Consider the following 12482-nt stretch of genomic DNA (forward strand, 5'->3'; position numbering starts at 1 on the left):
AATTAATGAGTGGCTGGCCAGAGCATTTATGTAATACAGCTAGGAGTGATTTTGCATGCTTGAGGCGGCGTGTGAACTGGCTAGGAGTGGTGGTTCTCACTGCAAAGAAATGTAAAAGGCACTCCAGGCTGGAGTACTGAGAAGACACAGCTTCTCCAGCAGTCCAGATCGTACCCTGTGAAATGTCACAGTCAGACTAGATGAGCTGGTGGTACCTTCCGGCCTTAAAATCTATCTTATGGCTTGCCTTTTCCGGGCAGTGCCCAGTTGCAGCTGGAAGAGGGAGGCCCCCTGTCCCTATCAAAAGCCACTGCAGCACTTCCAGAAATATGGCTTGGTTGTGGTGGAGATCACTAAGGAAAGGCACTTACCCCAGCTGATGCAGTTAGTTAAAGAAGTATGGGCTGGATGAATGGACAATAAGGTGGGTAGAAAGCTGGCTAGATTGTCAGGCTCAATGGGTAGTGATCCATGGCTCCATGTCTAGTTGGCAGCCAGTATCAAGTGGAGTGCCCCAAGGGTCGGTCCTGGGGCCGGTTTTGTTCAATATCTTCATTAATGATCTGGAGGATGGTGTGGATTGCACCCTCAGCAAGTCTGCAGATGACACTAAACTGGGAGGAGAGGTAGATACACTGGAGGGTAGGGATAGGATATAGAGGGCCCTAGACAAATTAGAGGATTGGGCCAAAAGAAATCTGATGAGGTTGAACAAGGACAAGTGCAGAGTCCTGCACTTAGGATGGAAGAATCCTATGCACCGCTACAGACTAGGGACCAAATGGCTAGGCAGCAGTTCTGCAGAAAAGGACCTAGGGGTTACAGTGGACGAGAAGCTAGATATGAGTCAACAGTGTGCCGTTGTTGCCAAGAAGGCCAATGGCATTTTGGGATGTATAAGTAGGGGCATTGCCAGCAGATCAAGGGAGGTGATCGTTCCCCTCTATTCGACATAGGTGAGGCCTCATCTGGAGTACTGTGTCCAGTTTTGGGCCCCACACTACAAGAAGGATGTGGAAAAATTGGAAAACGTCCAGCGGAGGGCAACAAAAATGATTAGGGGACTGGAACACATGACTTATGAGGAGAGGCTGAGGGAACCGGGATTATTTAGTCTGCAGAAGAGAAGAATGAGGGAGGATTTGATAGCTGCTTTCAACTACTTGAAAGGGGATTCCAAAGACGATGGATCTAGACTGGTCTCAATGGTAGCGGATGACAGAACGAGGAGTAATGGTTTCAAGTTGCAGTGGGGGAGGCTTAGGTTGGATATTAGGAAAAACTTTTTCACTAGGAGGGTGGTGAAACACTGGAATGGGTTACATAGGGAGGTGGTGGAATCTCCTTCCTTAGAAGTTTTTAAGGTCAGGCTTGATAAAGCCCTGGCTGGGATGATTTAGTTGGGGATTGGTGCTGCTTTGAGCAGGGGCTTGGACTAGATGACCTCCTGAGGTCCCTTCCAACCCTGATATTCTGTGATTCTATGAAGATCAATGGTGGCTAGTGGAGATGCCCTGTAGTTAGAGGCAGTGGCTAAAGAGCATTAGGAAGGTGACCAATGATCTGTTGCATCATTCTGGGGTCCATGAAGAATGGGAACTACAGGTCTATTGGTGTCCCTGTGCTGGAGGTTGTCAAGGCCCTGGCAAAGCTTGAAGCCATTGAGCCCTTGTGATGGTCTGAAGTTGGCTGTCACTGGAGACTTCCTCTTTTTCCATCCCACCTGTGTGCCACTACAAGAGCTGCTGGATTCTGGGAGCGGGTAGTGGGGGTGGGAGAGAGAGCAAAGCAGAGCCAGAGCTCTCATCTTCTGCCCATATCAATGAATGCAGGAGCCAAGCCAAATGAACTCCTACCAATGCGAACAGTGAGACTGGAAGTAGGCAGGCAAAGGTTGTTCTTTAGGGTAAAAGATGCAATATTTCCCTACCAGGCAAAGCTGCCAATGAACTGAACACTAAGCTTATGGCTCTTTGTATTTATCCCTGCCTGAGGTGGGAGAATGGCCTCCACAAATGCATAGCAGAGGTAAAAGAGAGCAAAGAATAGGTAAGAAGACTAACTGGCCAAAAAATATAGATCCTTTAGATAAAAGCAATAGTGATCAGCACAAGGAATCACATGAAGAATTGGGCTATGTTGCTAAATAACAGACATAACCACAAGGAATATTAAAGTAGTTTTAAAGTCTAGTAAAGCATTCAGATTTCAATAGCTATTAAACTAACAGTTTAAAAATGGACATCGTTCAAAGTTTGTAGTTATTTGTGTTTATCTATGACCTTTAGAAGAAAGTTTGAATTCTTGTAAATGCTTTCATGTAAATTAGGTGTCTGAAATAATCTAGACGATGCACGAAAGCTTAGAGTTGGAAACACAAACCTTTGTATTGCTCTCCGATTTATGTGACTGGATTTTCACTGCAACAGACAGCATACTTAAACAGTCCACTCCCACACCATCTGAAGAAGTCCTACTGAGACCATCTTCTTCGGAAAAATAAATGGTAGGTTCTAACCAGTGTGGACGCGTTGTGTTAGGCAGTCGTATTTCAGATGGAGGGACAACTCCATCCACCACACCTGTATAGAGATTGTAGCTATGGTTATCCGGTGCAGCAGAGATGTTTGTGATTTAGGTAAAACTACTGGAAATCTGTCTACCCTTACCTGGTGATAAGATCATTTTAACTCTCCAGCTAATTAACAGCAATTAACTTTGCCATAGTATTAGCAAAAAACAGAAACAAGAGCTCAGACATGAGTGATAGGAAAGTTTCTGCTGTTGTACATCCTCTGTCCTTAGAAGTTAGTGATTGGGAGGCTGGTGAAGATCATGAGACACAGTGCCAGATGTACGTCATCCCCCAACTTAATAGAAGCCCTCACATTGAAATTCCCTTAACCTCATTGCCACTCATTTGAGGTTATAGGAACAGGAAACCTTAAAACTTACAGGTCCCACTCTCTCCTCCTTGGCTACAACGGAGCTGTCAGGTCACTTTAAAATACTTTACTGGCTGACTGCACTTTAGCCAGCCAGAAAATGACCTAAAACCTAAATTAGGATTTCAAGGAGTGCACACAGAATTGTACTATTTTGGAATTACATGGAAATTAACAAATGAGAATGACACTTTTTGAAAAAGAGACAGTTTCTGCACATTTGAGAGTTTTGTAGGCCAGCAGTTGCAGAGGTCACTTGAAGCTAGATGATCCGGAAGCAAACATATTAATTATTGTTATTTATTATTTGTATTACTATAGTACCTAGGGACCCAAGTCATGGACCAGAACCCCATTATGCTAAATGCTGTACACAGAATAAAACGACTGTCCCTGCCCCAAGGAGCCTGTATTTGACTATTTATTAATCTTTACTCAAATTTACATCCACTCACATTTTAAGTTCCTACCTTGATGATATAAACTGAGACTGCTAGAATGAAGACAGATGTAATGTTTGTCTTCAAAACCTTCATATTTAGTCACACAGAATAATGAACCACTGTTGAACTCAAACCAGAATTCACCACGCTTGCCTTCCAGAATATTTCCACCATCCTGCTGAAGAAAGAATCAGAAACATATAGCTGCTTGTGGAATTATTGTTGTTGCTTAGGACAGCATAATAGAACGTGTCACTTGCTACAATACAGCTCTCCTCTCCTTGTATTTAATTTTCCTAACATCAAATATGAAGTAATCAAAAATGTTTAAACACAGAATCATAGTCAGATGCATCCTTAACTATATCATTAAGATAGTGAGACTCTAATATCTGAAAGACACTCATACGACTACTTGTACAACAAAACTGCTAATAAAGCCATAATACAACAGATAGCACCAAGAGCTCCTGTCAGTATAACAAGATACATTATGCCTGTAAGGTTTCAGAGTAGCAGCCATGTTAGTCTGTATTCGCTAAAAGAAAAGGAGTACTAGTGGCACTTTAGAGACTATGAAGTGAGCTGTAGCTCACGAAAGCTCATGCTCAAATAAATTTGTTAGTCTCTAAGGTGCCACTAGTGCTCCTTTTCATTATGCCTGTAAGTAAACCTAAGACTTAGCACAATATTTTCCGTTCCTGAAACCTCACCTTTACATCTGTGAATATTGACACTAATCCATGATTAACATTTAGAAGAACAGAGAGAGAGCTCTGTGTGTTCTTGTTTTGCAATTCAAGCTTTTTCTTCCGGCGTGAACGATAGTTTGGATCAACTGTGGAATAATATTGTAGAGTTTCCTCCTCAGATCCACTCTCATCATCTACAAGAAAACAACAACAAAATATCTTGATACAACAAATACAAAAGTTATCAAAGAAAATTACAAGTTTTTCACCTTTAATAACATTCAATTTCACAGCAGTATTTTAGCTAACATTCTATCCATATCAAAACATTCATTTACACATTTCTTTGTGGGATATATAATTGATTTTATATCTTCAAGTCTTCCCTTTGTACACTTAATAGTCTCAGGCAAGTATATCTACCTTGTACCACTGTTGTTCGAGAGGATTTATAAAATACATTACCATAATGAATTGTAGATTTGAATTGACTAAAGCTGTCTTTACTGAAAGTATTGATCAGTTGGCTGGCGACTGACAGTCCAACACCATATGAAATATTCTCAAATGTTTCTACAGGAGATGGAGCTGTGGGTTCCCACAATAATAAGTCATTGCTGATCCTAGAAAGAAAAACATGTTATTGTTGCATTATTAAACATCTGATTAAAATGCCACTCGAATTAAAGCTAAATTAATGTACAACAGTCCTGTAACAGATTTCATACAAAATAGTCTGCAAAAGGATGAGATGAGCTCAAGAGCACAAATCGCAGTAACATATTTTAGTGAGCAAAGAAATCCTAATAATCTGCTCTTTAGATCTTTTACAAAAATCTGATTATTATTAATTATGTCAGGCATTTGATTGTGCAGCACAAATCCTTTACATACACTAATTCAATGGATATGCCAAAAACAGTTACTCTGGTTGCCTCCTGGATATTAAAGAAATTCACAAGATGCACATTCTAGATTTCTTTGCTTAAGACAGTCTTTTGGGTAATTTGAGTAAAAGGTTTTGCTTGAAGTGGAAGTGACTTTGCAAGACTTGTCCAATGAGAGGACTGAAGGGGCATGGAGTACTTAATTAATGGCTGAGGTGTCATGCAGAGAGCAAAGTCAGGCTCCTAAGGGATAGCTGAGGCTAAAAAAAGATAGGACTTCATATTTTTCAAGGCTAGGGTTAGAGTAATTTAGTGTAAGTACATGCACATTGATTAGAAATTTAATAAAATTTTGGTTTGCTATTTCACTATGTACTTAAGTGTTGATTTCTATATCGACTTCTCTCTATATTCTTTCAAGGCTGGTTCAATTTTTCTTTACTATTTTTGCATGTTTTTATGTTGTACATTACTGGTGCTAAGATTGCAAATGGTGATTTTTTTTCTTTACTTTGCCTTATCAAATCTGCTTTATTTAAAACTAGGGCTGTCAAGCCATTAAAAAAATTATTGCGATTAATTGCACTGTTCAGCAATAAGAGTTTAACATTTATTTAAATATTTTTGGAAGTTTTTTACAATTTCAAATATATTGATTTCAATTACAACACAGAATAATGAAGTGTACATTGCTCACTTTATATTTATTTTTGATTACAATTATTTGCACTGGGAAAAGAGAGTATTTTTCAACTCACCTAATACAATTAGACTGCAATCTCTTTATTATGAAAGTTGAACTTACAAATGTAAAACTATATAAAAAATAAACCTGCACTCAAAAATAAAACAATGTAAAACTTTAGAGCCTGCAAGTCCACTCAGTCCTACTTCTTGTACAGCCAATCGCTCAAACAAGTTTGTTTACATTTGCAGGAAACAATGCTGCCCGCTTCTTGTTTATAATGTCACCTGAAAGCGAGAATAGGCATTCTGCTGGCACTGTTGTAGCCAGCATCGCAAGATATTTACGTGCCAGATGCACTGAAGAGTCATATTTCCTTCATGCTTCAACCACCATTCCAGGGGACATGCGTCCATGCTGATGATGGGTTCTGCTCGAAAACAATCCAAAGCAGTGCAGACCGACATGTTCATTTTCATTATCTGAGTCAGATGCCACCAGCAGAAGGTTGATTTTCTTTTTTGATGGTTCGGATTCTGTAGTTTCCGCATCGGAATGCTGCTCTTTTAAGACTTCTGAAAGCACGCTCCACACCTCGTTCCTCTCAGATTTTGGAAGGCACTTCAGATTCTTAAACCTTGGGTCGAGTGCTGTAGCTATCTTTAGAAATCTCACATTGGTACCTTCTTTCCGTTTTGTCAAATCTGTAGTGAAAGTGTTCTTAAAATGAACATGTGCTGGGTCATCATCCGAGACTGCTATAACATGAAATATATGGCAGAATGCAGGTAAAACAGAGCAGGGGACATACAATTCTCCCCCAAGGAGTTCAGTCACAAATTTAATTAACACATTATTTTTTTAATTAGCATCATCAGCATGGAAGCATGTCCTCTGGAATGGTGGCCGAAGCATGAAAGGGCATATGAATGTTTAGCATATCTGGCAGGTAAATACCTTGCAATACCAGCTACAAAAGTGCCATGCAAATGCCTGTTCTCAATTTCTGGCAACATTGTAAATAAGAGGGCAGCATTATCTCCTGTTAATGTAAACAAACTTGTTTGTCTTCGTGATTGGCTGAATAAGAAGGAGGACTGAGTGGATTTCTAGGCTCTGAAGTTTTGCATTGCTTTTTTTTTTTTTTGAGCCCAGCTATGTAACAAAAAAAAAGAGATCTACATTTGTAAGTTGCACTTTCACAACAAAGATTGCACAACAATACTTGTATGAGGCGAACTGGAAAATACTATTTCTTTTGTTTATCATTTTCACAGTGCAAATATGTGTAATCAAAAATAATATACACTTTTATTTCAATTACAACACAGAATACAATATATATGAAAATATAGAAAAACATCCAAAATATTTAATAAATTTCAATTGGTATTCTATTGTTTAACAGTTTGATTAAACTGCCATTTATCGCGATTATTTTTTTTTATTTATTCGCATGAGTTAACTGTGATTAATCAACAGCCCGACTTAAAACCACACAAAGGGAAGGGAAAAGAATCTAATTCAACAATTTCTGAAGTGGAATTTGAAGAGGAATTCAACTAGATTGTGGCAACTGTAAGATCTTAAAACAAACGTTCATTTGGTGGAAGCAAAAACTTATTTATTTTATTCTCAATAGAAAAGATCTGCCAAATTGTTTTGAGTGGCTGGCTGCTCAGATAGGGTCCAGAGAGGAGACTTCATTGCACTTCTGATAATAACTTAGAATAGCATTTATACAACACTTTACATTGTTATAGAGCTGTACAAATATTACAGGTCAAATTAATTACTGCAGCTACTGACTTAGTTGTTCTTATGACCAATGAATACACTGACCAGAAATACAGGTCATACTAACCAAGCAAACTAATGCTTATACTCACCTATTGTAAAGTTTCTCATAAAAGGTCTTGTTTGGCAGCGTTAAGTGAACATTTGGTAACATGAGTTCCAGTACATAATGAGAATTGCTGATTGCTTTATCCTGAAACTCGGTCATCTCAACTGCATCACCTGGCATCACCATCTGAAAATAAAACAAAACACAATCTTAAGCTGTTGAGGGTTATCTGGAACAGAAGCTGCATATAAGCCAGAAAGGTAATATTCATTTGTATCTACAAAGATTCTGTAAACAGTAAGACTTTGTTTTACCTCTTCATTTTCAAACATGACCCTACGAGAGGAAAAAGGAGAAGGCTCTGGTCTTCTAAGATCACAGACATCTTTAAGAGAATGAGATCCTCCTTCCTCTTCCTCTTGAAAGTTTCCATCACCCTCTTCTTCTTCAGCTGCTATCCTTTCCAGAATGGAGTGTACAGCCAGTGGGTTTATTTTCAGTACAATCCTGATATTAAAAAAAGCAAGCAGAATAAATTATTAGTGATATATGCTGAGAATTTTTACAGTAGATATCCACTGGAGATGTATATGTGCCTTTTTTATGAGTTAGCCTGTGAAATGCATTGATACATATATTATGTATAAACTAACACATTAGATGTCCAAATTGTTACATTGCCTACATGTACTATTGTACGTAGGAATTCATCACATTGTAAACTTTCATCCAAAAAAGTGTGAGACTCCATTACATGGTCTGGCATAAATCAATAAAAAACAGGACATTCAGAGATTGGATTGAAATTGCCTCTTTAATTTATGTAGCTACATAGGTTGGGGCCTTTATATTATAGACAGTATGAACATCTAACCAGGGGTCTCCCAAACATTAAACATCCTTTTATGTGATATGAACTATAATATCCAGGCTTAAGAAGAGGTTCAGTATTCGCTCAAATTTTCTGGTTTTGCACCAGCATCTTAACAGTTAAAAATTAATTGTGTGTGTTAGATTTTCACTTTAAGAGTATAATAATTTCAGAAGTAAGAGAAAAAGTAAAATGAACATGAACAGTGTACGGATGGAAAACTGTTTAAACTTTTACTCAAATCAAAAATTAAAAGCAATCATACTGCCAAACATCACACATCTGGCAGTGCCATCATGCACTCCCACAGCTCATCGGGATCCTCACATGTTCAGCTGAGCCAGGGAAAGACAGCAGTTATTTGTTGTGAAGTTATACAGTTGTGCCTTCTTGCCACATGGGGCTGCTGTGGTACCTGCTGACAAGCAAGCCTCTCTGCCTCCCACTCCCACTCCCCTCTTTGCTGAATCCCAGGAAGAGACAGTAGCACTGTACCAGCAGCACAAGGCGAGGGGCCCAATATTGACTCCAGGCTCCCTCACCATCTAGCTTGCTAAATCAGGATGTCTCCTCCCTCCCGCACCACTCACACCTCATGCATCTCAGCAGCCCCAGGCACCACAGTACCTACCCATCTAATAAGAGCTCTGGTGAAAATGCTCCGTGCATCCAAGTAGTGAGCCATCCACCTGCTAGCATCTCCAGTCACCCCATTACCTCCAGGCAACTCCACCAGCCATCACTCCCACATAACATCTTTGGACTCTCTCACCCACCCAGCTTCCTTGTCCCAGACAGCCCCCAGCTTTCTTCCCTCAAAATTCTCCATTCACCTAGCTTTTCCCCACCAAAAGTGTAGGAATTTACTTATAATTGGCTCATTCCATCCAGAAATCATTCCATCCATTAATAAAGATCTGTGTTATTTCTGCAAGATAAGATTTCTTCATCTCTAGGTTCTATTCAATTACAGGGATCAATAGTGACACATTCTTACTTTGTGCCTTATATTTAAAGTAACTGTCTCTGACTATATTAGTTATTAAAGAAAGTGTTGCTTTTAAAAAGAATTATGATGAAATATTAAAGATATTTTACCGTGGCCAATCAAAGTTGTCAGATGATATCATATCTCCATCTATGCCACTGGACACTTGAAAGAATTTTATTGAAGATTCTGTTTTATCTTCTTCAAATAAGCCTTAAATAGGAGAAAAGTTTGTAGAAAGATCAAAAATACAGGGGCCAGAGTCTGCCTGCAGGTATAGCTGAGCAGAACCCCGCTCCATGATTTTAACAATTCTGAAGCTAGTACTTTTACAATCTTGATATCGAGCAACACCAGTAAAACAAGTCACATTTTAAGTATCTCTTTTTTTTCCTAACAACAACAAACTGTATTACCCAGAAAGACTTTACTTTAACTTCAGTAAGCTTTTGCCTGTATTGGCATATTTCAGCTAAGAACCAGAAACCTTAATTATATAATACAACTAAAAACATTAAACACCAAGCTTAATTATCTGGGATTCTGATTCAGTTTTGTATTATGCTAAGATATATACTTCGACTTGGGTTGAGGTTCTATCATAGAAATACGGAAACTGAAGTAACACAGATAAAATGCTCCTAAGTGCAAAATGAAAGTTGTATTCTCAAGAGGGCAAAAGTTCTGTTTAAACTTGCAAGACCTCTTTGTCAACCAAATGACTGTTTGACAATTGAAAAGTATAGTTAGCATTAATATAACATTTGTACTTCTTACCAGCTAGCTCTTTAAAGGTAAGTTCTAATTTAACTTGTTCTGGAGTTGAACCTCCTATAAACTCAGTCTTGAATTCCATGTCTGTAAATTCAAGATGAAGGATTTCCTTCTGAAGTGATTTTTTAAACCATGGTCCTCTTTCCTGATCTGATCGTAGGTCAGGTATAGGGAAGCGAACAAAAAGATCTAATGCTGGTGAAGTGACTTGCACAGAAATTCTGCAGTTTGCAGGTGTATGTGAATCATCCAGAAAAACTTCGGTAAAAGCTTTATGCTAAAAAATACAAGGTGAAAAACAAACTAGAGAAGCAGCATTTAAAAAAAAACAAAAAAAAAACACTTTACTGACTTGATACAATGGTTGTAATAGGTAAAGCTGCATTTTTTATACAATTTCATACAGTACTATACGTGAACTATAAGAGAATATGGACCACCCATACTTTTTTTCGCTAAGCTATTAGAACAGGTATTGTCAAACTTCTATACTTAATCAGGATTGAAAAAAATAAAATATTCAGGACAGAGCTACACAAGTATAGAATTTAAACCAGGGGTGCAGGGCTGCTTCTAGATTCCCATTATCGGAAGATCAAATGGGTATTTTGGGGCACCTGCATTTAAAAAACAAACAACCTTCCAAGAGGCTAGGGGGTAGTTAGATCCCTGGAAAATCTTGGATTTTAAGAGTTTAAAAAAGTAAAATTTGGCTAATGTGTCGGTATTTTATTGTTATTTATAATTTATATAAAAGGATGACAACTCTTCAATCTGCTGCTACCCCACTACTTTACATTGGATGGCTTTGTACCTATTCTGGCCGGACAATAATTTTGAGACCCTTTAAAATGTTCCTGTTGCCTCCTGGTAGCTCCAGGCCTGCCAGCATGCATATAAATTAATTTCACTCACCAGACTAATGTGTTTGTTGTAAGATGTGTACATGTGAGATGCCATCATCTCCACTGTGGTTAGTTTCTGTGGCTGAAGCAAAGAATTTAGTCTGTCCACAATACTGATATCCAGTTCACAAAATACTGGACTTAGCTTGATTTGCAATTCTGCTTTCTGTGGAACAGAGCTCAGTCTTCCTTGACTACCCTACAGAAATAAGCACATCAATATTCTCAATGAAATACTGAAAAATACATTAGAAAAACAAAGGATGCTTGCAATATACATCTTTCTATGCAACCATCAAGATATAAAGTTACCTTTAAAGATTAGAGAAAAAATATTATGCTACAGCATAATGCAACAATGCAGTCAGGTTGTTTTTTTTTTCAACCTTACCTGAGGTCCTCTGTTATCTGAGTGCTTATAATGGAGCTGAAGGCATGAAAGAGGATGTGTATCATTTCCTTTTTCAGAATGAAATGTTAGCAGCTTGAAAATAAAAAGTTAAATAATTAATAGATGTAAAACAAACAAAAGAACCAGAGAGCAGGAAAAAGCATAGTCTATCTGGCCCAAACTGCCAGTCAATCCAGTATTCAGCTGCTTGTCTGATAGCCACAGATCCAATAAAGAGCCACAACTTTTGATTCAAACTGGGGAGACTGTCCAGAAAGCCCTGAGCCTCACATACCACATTTGAGGAGACAGATAGGAAGTGATCAACAAGCACAGGCGCGGCTGAGAGCAGATGGAATACAGCGCCTGAATGACAGCAACTAGGGCCACCATCATGAATCCAATATCATAGGCTCATCTCAATCTGAGTATGAGCAAGGAGCAGTTGGGCCAAGAGCCATCACCTAAGAAAATCTGCCCACTGGGGTGGATGGGGTGGCACGCAGCACTTTGAAATGTTTCAACCTAATTTTCAAAACACAATTCCTTTTGCTTCACACACACAAAACATTAGAGAACTCTACAGGCTTGATCCTTTGGTGGCAGGGAAAGAGGGGACACTGTGGCTCATTATCTGAGTTTTCAATTAAAATTTAAGACATGTCTTAATACTACCCAATCACTACAAAAATACAATAAATTAGTAATCTTAACTTTTCCAATTCTAACAATAGAGTATGATTTCCCTTCTGAAAACCTATCCAGTTAACATTTCAATTGCCCTGGTGCTTGGTTAATAACAGTATTTTTAATTACCTCTGTGTAGTGAGGTTGAATGGAGCAGGAGTCGGTAGAGAAAAGACATTCCAGTAGTTCCATATGCCCAATCGACAAATCTGTGCTGAAGCATCGAAAAGCAGACCTTTGTCTTTGTTCATAAGAGACTTTGATGCCAGTACCTATAAATCTGTTATGAGAAATAAAGGTATAAATATGTATAAAATGGATTGCAGTAACCACTTTGAAAATTCAGAAACGTCTCGTGTATATATATA

The 12482-nt window shown here is 38.5% G+C and overlaps 1 protein-coding gene across 1 annotated transcript in view; it reads right to left on the reverse strand.

Moving 5' to 3' along the window:
- Nucleotides 1-12482, reverse strand: part of ATG2B (autophagy related 2B) — a 79651-nt gene that overhangs the window by 38275 nt on the left and 28894 nt on the right. The window contains exons 12-22 of the mRNA XM_084632623.1: nt 12244-12394; nt 11428-11520; nt 11047-11235; nt 10135-10408; nt 9468-9570; nt 7813-8005; nt 7542-7684; nt 4546-4703; nt 4102-4274; nt 3416-3566; nt 2383-2582 (exon numbers count right to left, since the gene is read on the reverse strand). Coding sequence (XP_084488749.1) covers nt 2383-2582; nt 3416-3566; nt 4102-4274; nt 4546-4703; nt 7542-7684; nt 7813-8005; nt 9468-9570; nt 10135-10408; nt 11047-11235; nt 11428-11520; nt 12244-12394 — 1828 coding nt within the window. The remainder of the gene's footprint in view (nt 1-2382; nt 2583-3415; nt 3567-4101; nt 4275-4545; nt 4704-7541; nt 7685-7812; nt 8006-9467; nt 9571-10134; nt 10409-11046; nt 11236-11427; nt 11521-12243; nt 12395-12482) is intronic.

Source organism: Lepidochelys olivacea (genome assembly GCF_965140295.1).
Source record: "Lepidochelys olivacea isolate rLepOli2 genome assembly, chromosome: 6".
Lineage (NCBI taxonomy): Eukaryota > Metazoa > Chordata > Testudines > Cheloniidae > Lepidochelys > Lepidochelys olivacea.